The 20,760-nt window shown below is 46.3% G+C and overlaps 1 protein-coding gene across 2 annotated transcripts in view; it reads right to left on the bottom strand.

Annotated features, from left to right (window-relative positions):
* Window positions 1-1,351: 1,351 nt before the first annotated feature.
* The window catches only part of LOC135398968 (potassium voltage-gated channel protein Shab-like), a 90,392-nt gene continuing 70,983 nt past the window's right edge, over window positions 1,352-20,760 (bottom strand). For both annotated transcript variants that reach the window (XM_064630560.1, XM_064630561.1), the window contains exons 5-8: window positions 12,612-12,885; window positions 10,946-11,152; window positions 8,832-9,465; window positions 1,352-4,029 (exon numbers count right to left, since the gene is read on the bottom strand). In XM_064630560.1, coding sequence (XP_064486630.1) covers window positions 8,843-9,465; window positions 10,946-11,152; window positions 12,612-12,885 — 1,104 coding nt within the window. In that variant the 3' untranslated portion in view covers window positions 1,352-4,029; window positions 8,832-8,842. The remainder of the gene's footprint in view (window positions 4,030-8,831; window positions 9,466-10,945; window positions 11,153-12,611; window positions 12,886-20,760) is intronic.

Raw genomic sequence — 20,760 nt, 5'->3', positions numbered from 1 at the left:
TAACCCAAAAGGAACGTGCCACAAACTTTTCTTCTTCATCTTACTGTCGTCTGCTTATGAAAGTACGAAACAGAAGTCGTTCCAGCTTGTAATAGGCTTAAGAAAGCACACAATGGCAGTGCTATGAAAATGAAATCAAGTGTATGTACAATTCTCTTTTCAATGCTCGCTGCTTCGGTCAGGAAATTATAAAGGCGACTTTTGAGCGATAGGGAGAGAGAGAGAGAGTGAGTGAGCGTACACCAACGTTCACTGTATGCAAGGTTCTTTCATATAACGGGTAATAAATAGCACTGCATTCGTTTTCAGCACCGTCGGCAGAGTGACTATTAATGGAGAGAGAGAGAGAGAGAGGCGTTGCGAAAAATTCTCGTGAGGAATTTGAGGAAGCATTTGTAGATGAAAAAATTTCAGATTAAATCGTAATCAAATTGCGACGTATAGTTTTGACTCGATGTTTGACTCGAAGTCCACATTTAAGGCGGACTCATGCGATCTGGTTAACGTTCACTTCCGGAGAGGGTTGGCTGCGTCGTCCCAAAATAGCTTTATTCGCTTTGCTTTTCTCGCCCGTTCTAAGTAAGTAATATAATCGGTGCCGGCATGCAGAACATGCCATTATTTTCATTCGCAGGGATCTGAAAAACTCCAGTAAGCTTGTCGAATTTGTTGATTGCAATCAATTCCGAGACTGCAACTCTAGGGAATGACATCATTTTGCCCCAAATATCACGGGCGGGCGGGTCAAGAGAAGCGACTTTGTTGTATCTCCCATATACTCCCATGTTTTGAAAATTTGATACTTTAATTCGCCAAAAATGAGTCAGGCCTTCAAAAATGTGTCATTCCCTAGATACACTCGAGGAGAACACGCCTGTACCTGTTTAGCGTAGAAATTTAGCGAGGTTTACGGGAACCCTGCGAACAAAAATTCCCCATACACTTTCTTAAGAGGAGGAGCCCGCCTTAAGGAGACTTCTCACGAAAATATATTACCAACTGCTGTTATCCTGTATCGCGTATAATCACGTATAGTGTCTTGCGCATTAAGTTTGAATTAGAATGCTGCAAAGTCCCGGTACAATTTCTGGCACATCGACACTTACAAATACACGATACGGCGAGAGATATCTGTCCTGCCTCCATAAGAAATACGGGTAGGTACGCTTTTTTTCAGTGCTCTAACTCCATCGTTCTATCCCTGCAGAAAGAACCTAACAGAGACGGTAGCCTCTATACGTACAACCTCGGTCACGTGTCTCTCGTACATGACACACGACAGAACGGTATTATGGGAAGAAACGGCGACACAGACTACACAACTACCGCCTACTGTTTTTACCAGCTGGTCTCCACGTATTTTTTTTTTATTTGTTTCACGGTTATTATTGCGAGTTCGAACAACAGTTCATCTTTCCTACTAGCAGACACATCACAGAAAGTAAAAAAGAAAACACACTGCCGACTTTTGTTCATCGACATACAGTTCTTTGTATCCGTAACGGTTCAGAAGGGTGAGCTAGCGGACTTTGAAGTTGGAACCACAAAAGAAGGAACGAGAAAATCGCAATAGCTGCCTCGTAGAGTGAACCACAAGTAAATGAACACAGGGAAGCTCGTAACAATGGAAATGCGGTAGCCGAACACAAAGTGAGGTCCAAGAAAACACGGGCGAGAAGGATCCTACGTCGTGCGGTAGCTGGCGCCATCATCTCTTTGTCATCTGCTTGCGAAAAAAGCGAGCGATAGCAATGTGCACAAGCGTCTGACGGTGCATGCAGGACGACAATACATAGCTCTTGGTTAACCACGTATGCATATACATATATATATATATATCTCCTATAGTACACATTGACTAAGTGTACGACAAGAAACAGGACGAATCGGAGGTCGTTTTTTGGCCGGATAAGTGCTAGCGCCATCTTTGGTTCGCTTGCGGAACTAAATTCCCTCATACATTCGAGCTTGGTGAAAAATCGCAGCGCGTAACAGGCGTGGGGTTATAAAACACAGATTAGTAACACGAAGAGATCATCGCAATAGAAAACAAAACAGAAATAAAGCAATGTGGGTAAGTGCGATAAAAACCACTATCCGAGCCGTCCTGTTCAGTCGAGCACGATCACAGATAATAAATTTAGCAAGGTTTTGTTTCCCAAGTTTGTGTTGAGCGTCGAGTATGTGGAAACTCCGGCGAGTTTTGCCGAAAATTCGTGAACCGTCGACGGTGGAACAATATCGGACAGGGTGCCGGGGATTTTATCAGTTGGGGCGGTCGGCTTGTTCCCACAACCGGTAAATATTTTTTGGCACGATGTCTGATATTTAGGCCTTGACGTCACAAAGTTTCGGCGCATTTGTTGCACAGTAGAAATGCCTTCTGTAAGTTTTGATGGAATTCGTGAAAAGATTCAAGCGCAAAGCGGGGAAGCTCGAAGAGGAGGGAAAGTAGGCTGGAAGGAGTTAGAAAGCGGAATTTTTGCAAGCAAGTTGACACGATTTTACAAATCGCCTTCGCGCGCGGATCACAATGCGTTCGAATCTCCCTTCGAAGTCCAACAAAGAACAGAAGAGGAATATGTACCCCAACATGAAACTCGCCGGAAAATAAACTATCACAAAAATCAAACGCACTGCAAACCAAACCAAAACTTAACAACGCCCTAAAAACAGCTCTAACCAGTTCAGAGTTCAACAGAGCCTAAAGAGTGTAGGTTTGCAACAAAACCAAGTAGAGAAAAACTATGTACACCATGCTCGCGCAGACACACGCACGCACACACACGAAGAAAATAATAATAACGTAACCCCCGAAAGTATAAAATATCTTGCCGCCAGAAAGTCCCGGCGCACTGTCCAACTTGCGTCAATAAACACACTGAGAAGATGTCATGAAAACGTTCGTGAAATTGGAGCCGTTGTCAACGTTCATATTTCTTCGCAGACGACAGCGAGTAGAGCCGTCTGCTAGGGTGGTGTGTTGCACTGGGTATCCTTCCGCGTGCGAAAAAATAGTGCGGCCATTTCAAGAATGCTCTGTCGTGTGAAGTACCGTTTAGTTGTGTTTTTCTCTCGAGTACGCTGTAGAAATTATGACGTAGCACCACAGACGGCGGCACCATGCGGGAGTAAGTAACCGAAATAGCGATTTGCGATTGGCTGTTTCAGTCGCCTTCGCAAAACAGATTGTCCAGTCGCCGTGAGTTTCGTGGCTGACCATTGTCAAACATCATATAGGGGATATCAAATAATTCACTGCGCATTTATGTGTGTGCGATATCTAAAAAGACAAAATCGCAGACGGCGTAGTGGAAACGGAACTAGCTTCGATATCGTCTGCTCATTGTTAACAGAAGAAACACAGTCTGTTTTCGAACGTTGGAACGAGGTACTCGATTGTATCTTCGTGAACACTGGAAATTTGTACGACTTTGGGAAGACTGAATGAAGGTGGTACAATTTGAGAGAGGAACTTTTGAAATAGCACACGTGTCCGCAAATCACTTCTGCAATACGTTCCGGGATAGTGTGTGGGATTAGTGCGGTCTTTCGGTGCGGCTTCGAGGCTCCTCAAAGTTTACGAGGCTGCGTTGAGGTCACACGTGATTCCCTAGATATTAAACTCAACAGGACAGAAAGGAACCCCGCGGTACAAACCACATTTTCTCGAAGCCCGCCGGCCCCGTATGTTACTTCTATTTTTTTCCTACATCGTGCAACAGTAGAAAATAACCCGTAGGAAACGGTGCGCGATGAGTCCTATATACATTGTACATGTGCCGCATATAGGATTGCATTAGTGAGAAGTATGGTTCTTCGCATCGGAGTTTCGAGTAAAGGAGTTTGAGAGGACCCGACGCGCTGTTCACCATCCATTTGAAGCTTCGATGAAGAACTGGGAGCTGCAGGATGGTGGATGGGAGCTTTTAAAAAAGGATGATGAGACTTGGACGTCCGGCAGATGACGATTTTTGTTGCTTTCTTCTTCTTCTTCTTTTTTTTTTGATTATCGCGATACTGGTCTATCTGCAAGAGAAACACAAAAACATATATACGTGATAAGATACATTTTCAGTATATACTTGAGCATGCATATGTGGCCATGAACAATAAGACAGCTGTAGTAGTTTATCCAGAACCGCAAGCACGGGGGGGGGGATGCAAAAAATTTGGGGGTGTAGTTACACTGTAACAATAGTACATAGGAAAAAAAGGGGGTGTTGAGGGGGGGGGGTCTGCATAAACCACTGGACAGCTGTATCAGCAGTAAAGCGGTTGCGACACTTCGTCGGTTTATTGTATACGGTTTATTGCGTCGATGTGAACTTGCATTCCTAATTTTACAGCAAAGTGGTAGTGGTAAAGTGGTAGTGGTAAAGTGGGCAAAAGCAGCGCCACCTAGACACAAAACCTCATATCACGCCACGTGAACATTCGATGTCGTGAGTCGCGATGTCGTCTGCCAATCGCCACAGAGGATTTTAAACAGAGGCCTTCTGCAGCTTTCTCCATAGACAAAAGACACAGCGGTTACCAAAACTCAACAGAGTCTGCAGGCGTCTCCGCCAATGAAGCCGTGCGGGAGACGTCACGTGATTACCAATGGGAATGACCGCAACTTTCGCTCCTCTGAGCTTGACGTCAGAGCTTGACGTCAAGTGCTTATATCTCGCCAAGTATGAGACACAGAAAAATAATTATTTCTTTCTGTCAGTACGGTGAATTGAATTGAATTGAATTGAATACCCCGGCGTGCTGTACAATGGATGATTGATGTAATGAAGCACATCTATCGAAGTGTCGCAACCCCTTTGACGTGCCCATTTCAACTTCTAAGTCCGGGTCACCGTTTCTACTCGACCTCGACAGCTTGTGTTCAGCCGTGGGGAACATTAGCGTTACTTAGCTATGCACCAAACGATCCGGACCCCTCCCTTGCCACTCAGCGAGGCGCGCTTCGATAAGCTCGCTACACCCGTACTACCTGTCTGGCCGCTTTTGCCTTCACTGGGCTGTGCAGGAAGTACAGAGAAAAATGTATGTCAAACGTGGATGGGCTCAGCAAATTCTGTAAAAGCTGTTAGCGGTAAATTTTATGGGGGGTGAACTAATTAACCGCTTTGTTATTGGTTGTGGTATACATAGAGAGGGGGAGAGAGAGCTGCGCGTGCAGGAAAAGAGGCGGGGTTTACTCGTTTTCACGAACTCCTTAGTTCAATTTCGAATTTCTGAAGCTTTCAGGTTTGAGTCATAATACATGGGGGCACAAATATGACTAAAGCGGATAAACTGCGAGAGCTTTTGGCGAAGATATTTCGAGCATAGAGTTTTGCAAGGTAGCACAACATAAACGCAGGAGTACAAGCGGACAGCTAACTCGAGCTTTTTTTGCCCCCGTGCAAATATTTGGCAAATAAATGTCACATATAGTGTAATATATGTGTGTTTTTAAGAAGTTTGGATCTTGACCAGTTTTCCTATCGTTGTGTGTATACGAATGTACAAGGGTGGTTAAAGGTTGACCGAGACTTTTGCTCGCGAAAAATCGGCGAGTAAATGTAATTGAATAAATATTTCGGAGGACGAAGTCTCCCTTCTCGGTTCAGCAGCACGTGCAGCACTGCACGCGCAGCAGCGCACGTGCAACATCGGCAGTTATCATGGCGTCGAGCAGTGTGTCTGTAGCCGTGGAACAGCGATGCATGAAGGAGAGAGTTAAACCAGCTGGGAATTTACTAATATTACAGGCACAGTATGGGGAACAAACGATGTCAAGGGAAAGAGTGTACGAATGGTACAGACAGTTTGGCGAAGAACAGGATATGGCGACGAATGAAGCACATGGAAACGTTCGTCCGACTGGAGTCACTCCAGCGGACATCGCAGGCGTTGAACAAGCCCTCCTCTAGAACCGGCTTCGGGACATTGCAGCCCAGTGTAATATTAGTGCCGGCAGCGTGGAGACAATCCTTCAGGTTCCGCAAGGTCTGTGCAAGATGGGTTCTCAGACACCTCACTTGTTTCCAGAAAGGAGCGCGCATGGCAGTCTCCGAGTAGCTTCTAAGCCGGTTTGAATCCGAGCGGGACGAATTATTGCAATCAATCATCACGTGTGATGACACCTGGGTGCATCATTTCACCCCAGAGACAAAAACAAGCGGCATGGAATGGGAACATAACGCTGCCGCAAAAGAAAAGCAAGACGTAGCCGTCTGCTGGGAAGTCCACGGGAGACGTCTTCTGGTACTAGGGATGTAAAGACAAAAACAAAAAAACAAAAACAGACAAACAAACAAACGGAAATATTTTCAGCCGTTCAAAGGTTGAAAAAAAAAACTGAAAAAGTGAAAAAGATGGCATTTTTCGTGTGACAGCACATTGTGAGGCGCCCGAGTTTTAATATAATAATAATAGACCTATCCCCTTTTGTAAACAAATGACGTCATAGTGTTCGGCAGCGCCACCGATTTGGTAGACGTGAACTATGCCCGAAGCTAGGGTGGGCGAACAAGGTCGCGCCCGAAAGCCACGGTCTTGAGGGGATTACGATGGTCCCTGAAAGGAACGCGACCTTCAGTCCTACTTTTCTCTCAATAGGAGGCAGCGAACAAGTGCTCATTCGTGGAACCCAGCCCTCCCCTTACCGATTTGTTTCGGTTTCAGTCTGTCTACCAACGTCATGATGACGTTTTCCGGGTAGAGGTCTATTCAGAGCGTTACGTCGCGAGACAACTGTGGCTGCTTGCTTTGCTTGGCTTGGCTTGCGTTTGCTTTCACATTCAGCCCACAAAGTACTTCCATGAGCAGTGGAAAAAGATGGCCATATAATCAATTCATTGCTTTCGCTTTGATCGCAATGTTCATGGCACTTTTGTAAAATAGTTCGTCCGCTGTCTGACGTTGGATGCATTTCTCCTCGTGCAAATGGCCAGCCCCAGGGAGACGTCTCTGCAGAAGCGACACGTCGCCTTCTGGGGAGCAATCTCTCAACTGCACTTCGCTCCACCGCCATCTTAAATGTTTTGAACACGGGATTCGTACGCTTTTGATCATAATTTTGCACGCACGATCCCTTTGGAACGTACCAGGATTAAATGTCCTTCAGGGATCTTCATGGCTTTATATGTAGACGACACAATGTCCCACTCGCATTTAATAATCGTAAGGGCATGGCACGCTGGCACGGGTGGACTTTTGTTGTGTAACACCCTGTATATACATGTCGATAAACGAGTTACAGGCTGTAGTAAGAGTATCTTCATTGTGATTTTCATTTTCTCCAAAATTTTCTGAAAAAAACGCGAAAGAAGCCTGCTTTTTTTTTTCTCTCTCTCTCTCTCTCTCTCGGCTCAAATCTTCTGGAAATTTGACATCGCTATCTGGGATATGCGGGGTGTCATCCACGTGGACTTCTTGGAGCAACGGGTCACGATTAATGTCCAGTACTACTCCACGTTGGTAAGGGACACCGTCCAAAAGGCAATTCGAAAGAAAAAGCCGGGGTTCGGAAGGCTCATTCTTCTTCATGGCAATGCCCGGCCTCACAGGGAGAATTTGACTGTAGCAACCCTGGCCGGAATGAGGTTTTGCTCCATGCCCCTTACAGCCCAGATTTAGCCCCCAAGCGATTATCATTTGTTTGGCCCCTTACAGAGCATCTTGGAGGAAAGACGTTCCACACAGACGAAGCCCTCCAGAAAGATGTCCTGCAGTGGCCACGACAGCAGCCCACTTGTTTCTACGCCAAAGGCATCAAAGAGTTGCCACAGCGATGGCAGCGGTGTCTAGATGCGCACGGTGAATAGTTTGAAAAACTGACGTAGTTTGGTGATTCCCGAATTTTCCATCGTATTTAATGAAGTAAATGTTTCGGTCAACCTTGAACGACCCTTCTATATGAGTGGCGATGAAACTCCCCAATCATCATAAAATAAAGTTGTTGTTATATACATACATATATACAAGGGAAAAAAAATTAGCAGGAGCTCTTTGGCTGCACGTATAGCGTATGTTTGCAAGTCAAACGTCGCCATGCCAGTACTGGACAGCTGTTTCGGCCTTCTTGGGCCTCATCAGCAGTACGCAGGCAGGCGTTTGAGCGGATGGCGTCAGAAGGTCACGTGGCACGTGATGCCTCCCGTCAGGGTGTCCTAAGGCACCTCTGAAAGCCCAGTGCAAGCCAGTGACTTACACTACACACATACACACCACTTACACACTTCACTTCATACACATACACTTCATACACTTCATACACTTCACTGGCTTTGCACTGGGCTTTCAGAGGTGTCTTAGGACACCCTGACGGGATGCATCACGTGCCACGTGACCGTCTGACGCCATCCGCTCAAACGTTGCCTGCCTGCGTACTGCTGATGAGGCCCAAGAAGGCCGAAACAGCTGTCCAGTACTGGCATGGCGACGTTTGATTTACAAGCATATATATATGTATGTATGTGTGTGTGTGTGGAAGTGTGCGTGAGTGGGAGAGAGTTTGTGCGAGAGTGTGTGTGCGTGAGAGTGTTTGTGTATAGATATACGAGTGTCTTGTGAGTGTCTTGTATCAATTAAAGGAAAGCTTCAGTATTTTATATTTTTGTTACTTTTGCCAAGTGGATCTTGACCCAACCCTCTACATTCTTCTACATGTACCTTAGAAAGATCTCACTGTAAAAGTATCAGCGAGGCACCAACACAGTACCTGATAGAACTGAGGTGTTAGTAACCTTGCAGGACACTCGAAACCATTGTATGAGGCTACTATGCAGTACCGTAGATTCGAAAAATAAAATTAACAAAGACTGGACATGTTGACCTACGGAACTCACACAAGGCTTGGCTAGGACGACGCCTCTTTCGACGTCTGCCTCGACGTCATCGGTCGTGGCGGCGGTCCCAATAACCTCGCCGTCTCTTCCGACGGACTCTCCCCTGCGTCCGATCCATCAGATGCAGCGAGGAGTGGCGCCAACTCCGCGCTATCCGCTGACACCACCACACCTCTACCGCACAAGCACCCGCCTGAAGAGGCCGCACAACACACCGGGTTCGAACAGTGCGTCGTCCCGCCCACAGAAGTGGCCACCGAGGGCGCCACCACCGGCGCAGAGCACTCCACGGGAGAACACATGACGTCAACCGTTTCCACCCGCATCCCCGTTGCCAGACTAGGTGTAGTCGCTGTGCCAGTCGTGGCAGTCTGGCGCGTTCCTTCGTCGAGGAACTTGATCGGTTGGGAGGGGACGCATCGGGCAGGTCGCTCTTCGTCCGGTCGTGGTTCGAGGATGAGCTTTTCGGTCTCTTCGGTGCGGCTGTCACTGATGCCCGAGCTGCATTTCTTCAGGATGGACTTCTTCTTGGAGGTGGTTTCGGGGCTTCCAGCTGCGATAGGTGCGAGGTCGGAGTAGTTGTTGAGGAGGCATCCTTTGCTGCCGTTCTTGCCTGGGGTGAACAGGGTGAGAACTGGGAGAGAAAGAGAGACGAGATTCAGCCAGAAAATATACGCTGAAGATTGTTTCATACAATAACGTAAATTACACAGGCTGGAACGGCAATTAGGACAAACCCAACGTTTGACGTCCAATGAATGATACGAAGAACTGCAGTTTACGAAAGGTGCAGAATGTGCAGGTGATTGGAATCTCTGTGTGCTAGGTACGCTACACATTATATTGACACACACATTTGATTATTGATTGTTTGTTTTGCTTTTTGTTTAGTATTGTTGTCGATTTTCGCACACGGGAGTGCTACATGTCGGCGTGTGACCGTGGCGTTGCGTAAGGCATGATTGAATGTATGCCCTCACTGAAAACATCGTTAAGTGATACAGAAACCGTTATATCTCTTCGTTATCGCGGTTGTCATAATGGCATTCAACCTGTGCGGCAGAGCTAGTAAACAGGAAGACTCAGCAACGTCAGGAGCACGGGGTAGGAAAGACAGGAGGTGGAACTTCTCTGTCTCCCGCGACCTGATAAAGTGGAGACAGGAGGACCGGAGTGCTGCGCCATCTGTAGGGTGGAGCGAGAACATCTCGTTGGCACGTGATGCTGCTGCTTGGCGGTCATTGGTTGCTCCGTCCGTTCTCCGATGCCGCCTTCCGTTTCCCTGCTCGGCATGCTCGCCAGTCGCCGTGCAGCGTCGTCTGCGCATCTGAGCCAGCTGAGCAGATTTGTTTCTCGTTGATTGCGGAAAACAAAGCACGCCATGCAGCTTGTGTTGTAAATACAACCATTATCCACGTTTCTCAGTGGACTTCCATCCGTTAAGCACGGTGGAGGCTGCTGTAAAGCTTAAAAAGTGCACGGTTTTCCCATATGTTTCCATGCGAAAGCGCAAAAACGATGGGAACACCAGCGCAGCGCCATCTGTCGCCAGGCGTCGGAAACTGCCTTTCTCCCTCTCCAAAACTGACTAACTATCTCGTCGCGCGCCGCCGCTTGCGTTCATGGAGAGTTTCACACCCCTGTCTTTTTTACTCCGTGGTCAGGAACACAAAGACGAACACAAACACAAAAGCACTGAAGACGATCGTAGATTCATTGTGGTACAAGCTTTGGTGCACGAGGCTGCACTTCGTCAGCAGTGCTTTTGTTTTTGTGTTCTTTAACTACGGTGTTGACTGCCCCTCTACGTCCTTGTCCGTGGTCAGAAGTGAGTACCACTGTAAAGCGTGCTTTGCCTGCATAACATCCGTGTAATGCGGAAAAACAACTGCATTATTCTAGAAGCCGCCACCGGCGCAACAGCGTCTGATGAAAAGTAGAAAGAGGCGAAAACGACATGAACAATGAAGGATGTAACCAAACAATGCTGTTTCTGCCTTTTTTTTCTTCTTTTTTTGCATTCTTTGCATCACTTCACTTGAGGCGTATTAACGTCCATCGTCGAAGGTACTTCGATCATGAAATACACACAGTCAGCGTCGACCGATGTTCACCTTTGGCAAAAGGTGACTTCCCAGATTGTCCTCCCGTCGACCTCCTACTGGGAGACGACGACGGCGGAGGCGTTGCACTGAACAGCCGGGGTCCCACAGGGACGAGGGGGTCTCCGGTACGGAAAGCCCTACTAACATCGACGGGGTCGAACCTCGCCTTAGTACGAATACCTTGCAAGAATCTTGGTCTTCGTGGGACTCCAGTACCTGCGAAAGATGAGATTTTCAATAACGAAAAGCTCATAAACAAATGCTTTGCTATAGCGGTTTGGGGGACTGCGGATATCGTGTAGTCTGTCTATTACGCAGGTGCCCGGTGACTTTCCTGGTTATATTGGAGGCGCTCCGTGGTTATGAATCAACATGTGGGAAACGGGCATAGGTGGCTCGTAGGCATATAGGTGAGCATCTCGACGACAAGAACAAAGGTCACATCAAAGACAACTGCCAACTCTCAAATGACAGGATCTATATTTACATTAAACAGTTAAACAGACACGAAAAAAGGAAAACACTTTGCCCACGTCATCAGCTTGCCGTTAACGGTATTTTGCTTAGGAAAATACCGGCACAAAAGAGACCTTACCTCATGCCACCTACATAAAAAAAAAAAAAAGATCGCTCAAACGACGCGACGTAGTCATTAACAGTCCGCCAATCACGACATGCTTTCCGTCACTGGTAGCCACCGAAATCCGGTGTTTGAAATCGTCCGCGGCGATTGGCTGAAGCAGACGACATTGCGTTTTCGTGGCGAAGGAGTGCGAGGAGGCATTAAGCAGGTTTTCTGTACCTAGGCGGCGTTGCATTACCTCGCTTGTGACATAGTAGAAAACGAACCTCAGCCAGAGACTGGCCGATTGACGGGCTGCTGATGCAGCGTGTCTATTCACTTGTGCGATGTAAATGCCACCCGTTATACCCGGCCTGTCACACGTGCAGTCTCCAATGATCACTCAAACTCCGGATAAACCACTGCGTCTGCGTACGAAGAAGTGGTTCCTGCTGTTCTGCGTCTTCCCGACATGCCTCTCTCTCCATGCAGATGGCACGAATAAAAATGGCAGCAAAATCCACAGTTTTGGTACGTAACTAAAGGATTATTCGTTTCAATCCAATAAACCAATCCAGTTTCCCCAACATGGTGACGCCCTGCCCAGTAAATAAGGGCGAATTACGTTGGATATCCTGTAATAATACCCAACTGTATTTCGAGCGGTAACTGGCCATACATCTAAAAAAAATGTGAGTGGTGCTCCAGGTATGGACAGGTCCCATTAATGACCAGTCTCCCTTTTTTATACACGGTTCTGCATCGAACCAGAGCAGAGTATAAAAAAAAAGAAAGAAATTGAGGGGGGGGGGGGGGGAGTCTGGCTCATATGGGACCTGTCGATACCTGGAGCTCCTTTTGCAGGCGTCTGGCCAATGACCGCTCGAAATACAGTTCTGTATTTCCGTGCGTTTTAGCGTGCCAACCTCACAGGCAACACTTGATCCAAGGCTCTCTGAGAAGTTGACGCGTTGTACGCCATGTGGCGCTCGCACGTTTTACTGGCCATTGACGACTGTCCACGTGACAGGCGTATAAGTAGTTGTGTCCTTTGTGCTCGTCTTGGAGCTGCTTCACCTGCGTGCACGCGCGCATGAATATGAGGATGTACACCTGTAGCTGTGGTTCCAGGAGGCAGGGACGGGTCGAGCGGGTTGACGTAGACGTTGCTGGCGTCGGGCAGCTGGGGAGGAGGGCTCAAGTCTTCCGTTAAATCTCCCTGGGACGGAAAAGGGTGCGTGTTGCAGGAGGCGTACGTATCTGAGCTCTCGACGCTTCCGACGTCCCAGCGATTAATGGTCTTCAATTCGATGTTGGCTCGAAAGTCCACTCCCACGCTGCCTGGCCAACCGTTGCTGCTGTCCTGGTCCAGAAACTCCTTTACTTCCTGCCGCGGAAAAAAATAATCCACATTTTCACAACGCGCAGACATCATCCCATAAAGGTAACAACGCTGGAACAACGGTACACATGGCGGGGCACCCTCGAGTAACTGAGTCGCCATTTTTATCGGCGCGACAAAATATACGAGAGTATGGTGAATGGTTGCGATTCTACGGAGACCCGTGAAGTCAGACCTGTTTCTTCTCTCTGGGCAGTTGGAACCGTGCCATAGGAACACTATATAGGAAGCTGGGCGGACCACCAGGAAAATAAGAACGTCGTATAGAGTGGAAAATCCAGTCATCCGGTGAAGGCAGATTGAAGTAAAAACATCAGGCCACAGGGAGCCAGCGACATTTCGAACAGAGACACGTAGAAGAGCAATCTCTGTTTGAGATATCGGCGGCTCCCGTCCTTGAGGCTTTTTGCTTCAATCTAGGAAACGAAGAAGGCCGTTGGTTAGGAAAGGCTCAGAAAAGGAATAAGAGGTTAGGCTATATGCTCACGACAAAAAGTCGAAGGAAGAATATGTGGAGAGAGAGATTTTTTTTAAAGCGACACAGCCCGTGTCTGTCATTCTACGTGAATAAGGTAGCGGAGATGATATGGCAAACTGGAAAATAGTAATCCACGTTGGCACCATGCCCTCAAGCAGCAAAATGAGTTCACACGAGTGAGTTCGCATGAGTTCACCGTTGGTGATGGCTATAGGAAATTTCTGGAATCACGACAAACGTTGCCAGACAAAGATGACTAAGCTGATTGACCTGTGCCCTGCGTAAATTGCCGGAGACCTTGTTATTCCTAAAAATGTTTTCCAGCAACCCTCAGCAATATAAGATGCAATTTTTTTCAGATAAATTGCCATCAATATGCACAAACTCTGCGCTCAAAGAAGCTGATGTCGTCAAGCCTAAAGACGCAATATAGATGAATGTAATTCTAAATAATGTAGGACGACTTGATATGTAAACTAACGTATGATAAGAATCGAGACAAGATATTCCAAGCTAGGAAAATAGAACAGGAAGCGTGAAACTACTAAGGACAAAATGGCTAACCACATGGGTGTATACCACGCTCCGGTCTACCATACGGTGCCATACCACATAATCCATTCCATCAAAAGTTCTGTTTAGCTACGCAGAGACAGAAGATGAAGGTGAGATAGAGGTGGAGAGACGCTATCAACGGCTGACACGATGCAAAACTGTTTGGTTATCTGGCGTTGATACGTCGCTGGAACCACGAACTGGTCAGGCATATATCCTTAGCGATTGATTACGTAATCACCGCCTTATCAAACGCTATCGTAAAATGCAAATTGAACGCAAGATACTAACCTGAAGCTGCAAGCTTGAAACTGAAAAGAATACATGCACAGAATGAAGTACTTATTCAGAAGTTCGTTTAGATAAATTCTGCAATGTCACAGTTTATATCATATTGGCTTACGTTCCTAACAACACAGCAGAAGTGAGGGAATTAAAACGAAATACAAAGCAACATACTCTCCTCATAAAACATATCATCTATGCGTCAAAGTCACAGAATAAACCTTCGAGTAACGTAAATTTACAGAGGCTGATTCAACGATTACGACGAACACACCATTCAAGCCTCACCAACGCTCAAGCAATGATCGATCTCATGGACGGCGGTTGACGAAAAGTGAGAGAGTGCTGGTGCGGGTGAATCGTACCCACATCTCTGATTGCCGGTCAGGTGAAACGCTATAACACTACTTCGACATCACACTCTACTCGACATACCAAGACCTCGGTCAGAAAGGCACAGACACACATTCACTCTTCTTGTCACATTTCTTTCTTTTTGTTTAGTTGTTGCCGAGTGGAACTTGAACTCGGAACTTGATTACCCATTGTGGAATTCTTTACCAAGGAATAGCAAGCCGTCTTTTCTGAGTGAGTTTTCCAGACAACACAGATACCCCTCCACCCCAATGTAGTACTGTAAAGCGTGCTTTGCCCGCATAACGCGCGTGTACTGCGAGAAAACAACCCCACGATTACAGGAGGAACATAGGCGTACTAGTGTCTAGTGAAAGCCTTACAACCAAACAAACAAATGTGGCGAGAGTGAAATGTGTGTCCTCTTGAACGAGGCATTGATACGTTGACGAGAGTGTAATATCGGCTTTTTTTTTGTGTGTGTGATATCAGCGTAGTGCAATGATAGTACACCGGCACTAGCAGACTTTTCGTCATCTGCCGCCCGTGAACAACTTCACCACCTTATGCACTGCTCAACCAATAGTGTTACTAGCGTGTCTGTAAACGCACATTGCAGACTGAGTACATGTTGCGCATTCGAAGAGGCAGTGAATAAGATGTAGTGAACTGTTCTAGCACCGAGTTAGTATCTTGTTAGTCGTTAGCGTTATCACATGGTTATCACAGCGACTTGAATCGTTGTTTAGAAATCTTTCATACATTTATGTGCCACTTGAACATTATTTGACTTTCAAAGCAGACATTGTCTTAATTGATACGTGGCGAGTAGTTTAACACGTAGCACACCATTCTCTACGTCAAAGTACAACAGTGGTTCTTAGCATGTAAATGTTTCACATATATGAAGCACAAACACATTCAAGTGGCAACTTCAGAGTGTTTACCGGCGGTGCAAGAAAAACGAAACCATGCAGATTTAGGTCAGGCACGGCTGTGCAGACGACACAGCATAGCAGACGATAGGTGTGGAAATAACATAGCTATGGCGGTCATAAAGCAAGATGCCACGGTGGAGCGAGAGAAAGAGAAGAGAGAGAAAGAGAGAGAGAGAGAGATAGTGCAACGTTTGCAGAAGGAGATAAATAGACAGTGAGATTCATAAAAGACAAAAGCTTCACTACGATGAATGGTTGTGTCTAGTGCTGTGACAATGGAAGTGCTAAGCCTTTTCTTGAAAAAAAAAAAAAAAAACCAAACAACACCATAGCGAGCCAATTTGTGGAAAATATATTGCTGAATGCGGTTATATCGACAAGGTTTACTTCTTACAAAACGGCTGGAAGGAGACCAGGATGAGCTGGAGGAACATCAATAACTTAGTCGGGACACCAAACGAAACGATGGATAACTAGGACGGCTATTGAGAAATGGACTCACATACAACGGAGTAAAGTAAGCTATCCATCCACATTGGCCAATTCACCATGTCGGTCTTAACCAAAATATTTGTTAAAAAAGAAAAAGAAAACAACGCCTTAAAACGCTCGAATAATTGGATGATAAACCGCGGCCATAAGAAGCTGTGAGCCACGTTGATAATTTGCACGATTGTTGTCTTTGCGGGATATCGAAGCCATTGCGTACCGTCCTATAGCACAGGATGGAATGCGTACTAAAGGTAAAGACAAAATAGTGGTACTGATACACCAGGTAACCTTGCAAATGCTACTTCCCCCCCCCCCCCACCCCTACTATGTTATTTGACATACGTGTCAGAGACAAAGCGTAGATGTTGAATAAGGACCTTGAATAAGCCGTAAAGGGTGCAGCGATATCTTCAATCGCACTTCGGCGCCTGTGCTTTTGTGCCGCCAAGCCTTCAGCCACCGACAGATTCGCTGGCCTGATTTGTTCTACCCAAAAGGTCATGTTAGGCGCCCAATAGGTGCAGGACCAATTTTCTTGTCCGCATTATTGTTATTTTTTTGAATCCATTTCTTAAATGAAACCTGTGTGCGCCCCATCCTCGCAAAATATTTATCTCATTTCCTCGTGACTGACTGACTGTCAAAGCGCACGGAATGTCAGTCTACCTTTGTAGCGGATATTGCTGTCGAAATGCAAATGCGTGAAAAATTTACGGGCTAGCGCGCTAGCTGCGCCCCCGCGCGTCAGGAATAGTGTCGTCCGCAGCATATATTGGGGAATGCATGCGCTGAGAAAGATATCGGTCACGAGAGCAGCGTTCGGGATGTAGCTTCCACCCAATTGTTGAACTCTAACTTTACTGACTGGGAGGGCAACAGAGATAGGAGAGACTGAAGCGTCAGGGATTGGAAGCTCAAGTGGCCAATAGCTGTGCTAGTGGGAGAATTTTCCAATATCGCCTTTAATATCGTATCTGCGGCCGCCAATCAGTTCCACGGAATCCTAAAGGAACTAGTCGTGTGCTACATACATGTAACCGTGTACAAGCGCCATCCCTATACCGTGTATTCACCACGACCTACTAGATTATAACGATCATGTTATAAGCAACCCTTCCCAGCGCCACATTTCAAAGATAGCGATGGCGCTACTCATCGGCCCGGTTATTGCTTCCTCAATTTCTGCAATACTTTGTACTTCAGCTTACCTTAGTATTTTTGTACAAGCGGTGGACGTTCCACGGGAGACACTTCTTTCAAAAGTTGATTATCACCATCATTCTACAAGTTTTCATAGGAGCTATTGCTGTTGTCTGCTACGGTAGTCGTACGTCCGCCTCTTCGCGTTCAAATTTCCATCGTCCAATCATGATGCAGATCGCGCGGGCCGATGAGTAGCGCCCCTAACGGATCGCACGAACGGGCTCCTCATAAGGGTTGCCGATTATTACATGGTCGTCATAATCTAGCAGGTCGTGGTATTCACACGAGCGACACTTCCCAGAAGTTGCGAAAAACGTCATAGCTTTCTGCTGTCACGTGAGCGCCAGCGCTCAACGTCGTAGCTTCACGTGCACTACTAACCGTGGGGAACATCCTGCAACACAGCCTCATGATATTCCGTAGCAGACGACAGGAAAAGACGCTGGCGGTGTCATCTGCAAAGTGTCGTCTGCTAAGTGCGCAGTGCCGAGATTCCGGCATCGCGTGAATGCTCAACATAACACGGGGCGGAACTTCGGCTCCGTGAGCAGTGTTTTGCTTTTTTATTCCACTAGAATATTCCGCGAAGATGTCGCTCGTGTGAATACACGGATACGAGAGTATTCTAGTAGAAGAAAAGGAAAACGCTGCTCACCAGGCGGAAGTTCAGTCGCGTCTTATGTTGCACTTCCGCACGGCGCATGAATATCGGCAGCGGAGTCACATAGCGGCGTACTGCGACGACACATAGCAGACGACACCATCGGCCGTGTCGTCGTCTATTTTGTGCCGATGGTTAGTATGGCATGACGTAGAACGCTCGTAACACGCTCTGCATCTTCTTGCACTATTCCCGCCATGCAGTACCGGAGAACGAGATGTGTTGCTCCCGGAATCCCTAAACAATTGCTTTATCCAAACGAGTCCACGAAACCACAGCATACCCATTATGTGTGAAACGCTGTTACTATACTGCCGTCCGGCCTAGTAATTTTCTGAAGATACTACGCTATTTGCCTTTCCCGGGACTACGGTGAAGCAGGAAGAAAGTGCGCGTGTAGGAGAAAGGAGATGGAAAGGGTAATGGCACGGTCACAGACACCACTCTACAGATTTTGATTCTAAGGAAACACACATATTCCAGAATATGATGCAGTCCAAAGCACCCCTAATCGCACACCATATTGGAAAATTATCCGCGCGAATACTTCTGTTGTCATCTGCTTTGCTTGATCATCATAATTTCAATCCTCAAGGTGACGTCACATCTTTGTTTTCTTTTTTCTTGACTATTGCTGGGCTTTTGATGTGGCGAGGGGTAAAGAATGTACCACCCAAGGAATACGTGGGAATGTTTTGGACTGCACCATTTAAAGGAGGACTGCAAATATTTTCTCCATGCACTCTTTACCTTTTGCTTTTCACAGGGTTTAGATATAATTGCCCCTCTAATATAACAGTTCTTGTGGCGAAGTAATAATTTGCGAATATTTTCCCATGGCAGACTTCACTTGTTATAGCACATTTAAGAGGAACTATTTTAAATCATCTTACGGTAACGTAAGAATTCCAGAAATGTGCCATCGTCCAGTCCTGGTATTTCAGCCCGCAACTTAAAAAAAAAGGGCCAAGACTTACCGTAATACTGACTATTGGCCGTATACACCGTCATCGACTGACGTTCAAAAGCAGTCCTCCTTTAGAAAAACACCGAACCACACCTATTAAAATCGGACACGTCACGAAAGCCACTCGAGCACGTTGCTAAGCAACAGAGAGTGTGAAATACTTCACAGCGACACTTTCAGCGAGAACGGCTGCTCAGTAAGCATTTTTTTTTAACGCTCTCAGAAGGCGTTTTGGTTTACAACACCAAATTACGTCAACTATCATGACCCCATTATGCGTGCACCCCTACGGGGAAAGAATGGGTGTGGTCCGATAATTTCACCCATTGACATGATGAGAACCGCGGCCAGCAATAAAGCGCAGCCGTTTATTATCCGTGCACACTGCAGCAGCCGCCCTCGCTTTTAGAGGCAAGCGATGGGGAAGATAAAGCACGAAGGATAACATCGATAGTCACAAAACGAAATTAAAGCAAGGAGACCGACGACATTTACGAATACATGAATCTCGTGCACTTATTAATGATTGGTTACTGGAGTGGTATACTACTCCTGTAGACGGGACATAGGGATAGATGTGTTAGGAGACGAATAGTGTGCTACGTATCTGTAGGACATGCTTAAAATATGTCATATGATGTGCATCTTTACGTATTGGCTGGTAGCGCTTTTAGCAAAGAGGTGGTGGTTAAAGAAGTAGGGATGTGGAATGCTTAAAGCTGTAGATCATACAGCTAAGATAACGCCAGATAGCATCTCTCTGGGAACACCTCAGCCTGATGGAGCAGCTGTACTCTTTTAAACTTGTACTTTTAAACTGCAAACTTTTGTTCAAACGTCTACCGTGATTTACTTGTTTTGAATACTAAACAAATATTTAAATTCTAAAAACAAAAAGGCTTTAGTAACCCACACGATCTTGAGCCTCCTCGTTTGTCAATCATTATTTTATTTGGCGCCTGTCCACGACCTAACTCATTACAGAAATCCTTATTTAGTCGTCCAGAATACATGGCACAGAGCTAAAAAAGAAAGGTAATTTGGTAATTGCGCGCTGCTTGTCAATCATAAATGGTAAGCAGGCACCCAGCCTATATGGCTAATGGAGCAGAAGGCAATAAAGGCGGAAGCAGACAACACAGGCGCACCTGAAACTTCGCTATCCGGACTGCGCGTCGAATGGAGGAGGTGGTCTTCGAAGAGGATTGTGGTCGGATAAAACTGGGATTACGGAGGATTGTGGATCTTCAGGGTACACCTACGCACGACCGCCATCCATTCATACATCTTCATAGGCCTAACGCACTGTCGTCGTCTGCCCTGCCGGGCGTTGTCGTCTGCTTAAAAGAGTCTGCGTGCCGCGCGCACTTAACCTATCAGAACACATGAAATTCTGTCTTTTTAGCTCTGTGCTTTTTAGTTTGTTTTTTATACGTCGTTATAGGACCGCAATTCACAACAGTGGCATCGTTGAGAGCGTTCAAAACTATCGCATTTTGTGAGCGCACGCGAATCTCCACACATCACAAATGTTATGCAGGCAAAGCACACTTTACAGCACGCTACACAACACCAGTGACAGGAACATTGGGTGACACTGCATCGACATTAAAACTGAAAAAAAAAGAAAAAAAAGAAAGAAGGATAGGAAAAAAGAAAGAGGACGAATCCTGACTCTCACAAATAACAACCTCGAGATAATGAAAGGATAGACATATTTAAAAAATATATAAAAAACTAACCAACCACTACCAACTACGCCAGTGTTCGCACCGTCAGCTTAGGACACCTCAAAACTGATATCAACCTATCCACTGTCGAAGTCCTAACGTTAAAACACATGTTCATTCCAAAGAAACAACCTGTACCCTCACAAAACGTGATGTGACCGGGATATAAGCGCCATCAGAAATCCTAGCAGACACGA

The sequence above is a fragment of the Ornithodoros turicata genome, chromosome 6 (assembly GCF_037126465.1).
Source record: "Ornithodoros turicata isolate Travis chromosome 6, ASM3712646v1, whole genome shotgun sequence".
Taxonomy (NCBI): Eukaryota; Metazoa; Arthropoda; class Arachnida; order Ixodida; family Argasidae; genus Ornithodoros; species Ornithodoros turicata.
Note: the sequence above shows the minus strand (reverse complement) of the source record. Positions and strands in the feature narration are given on the sequence as shown.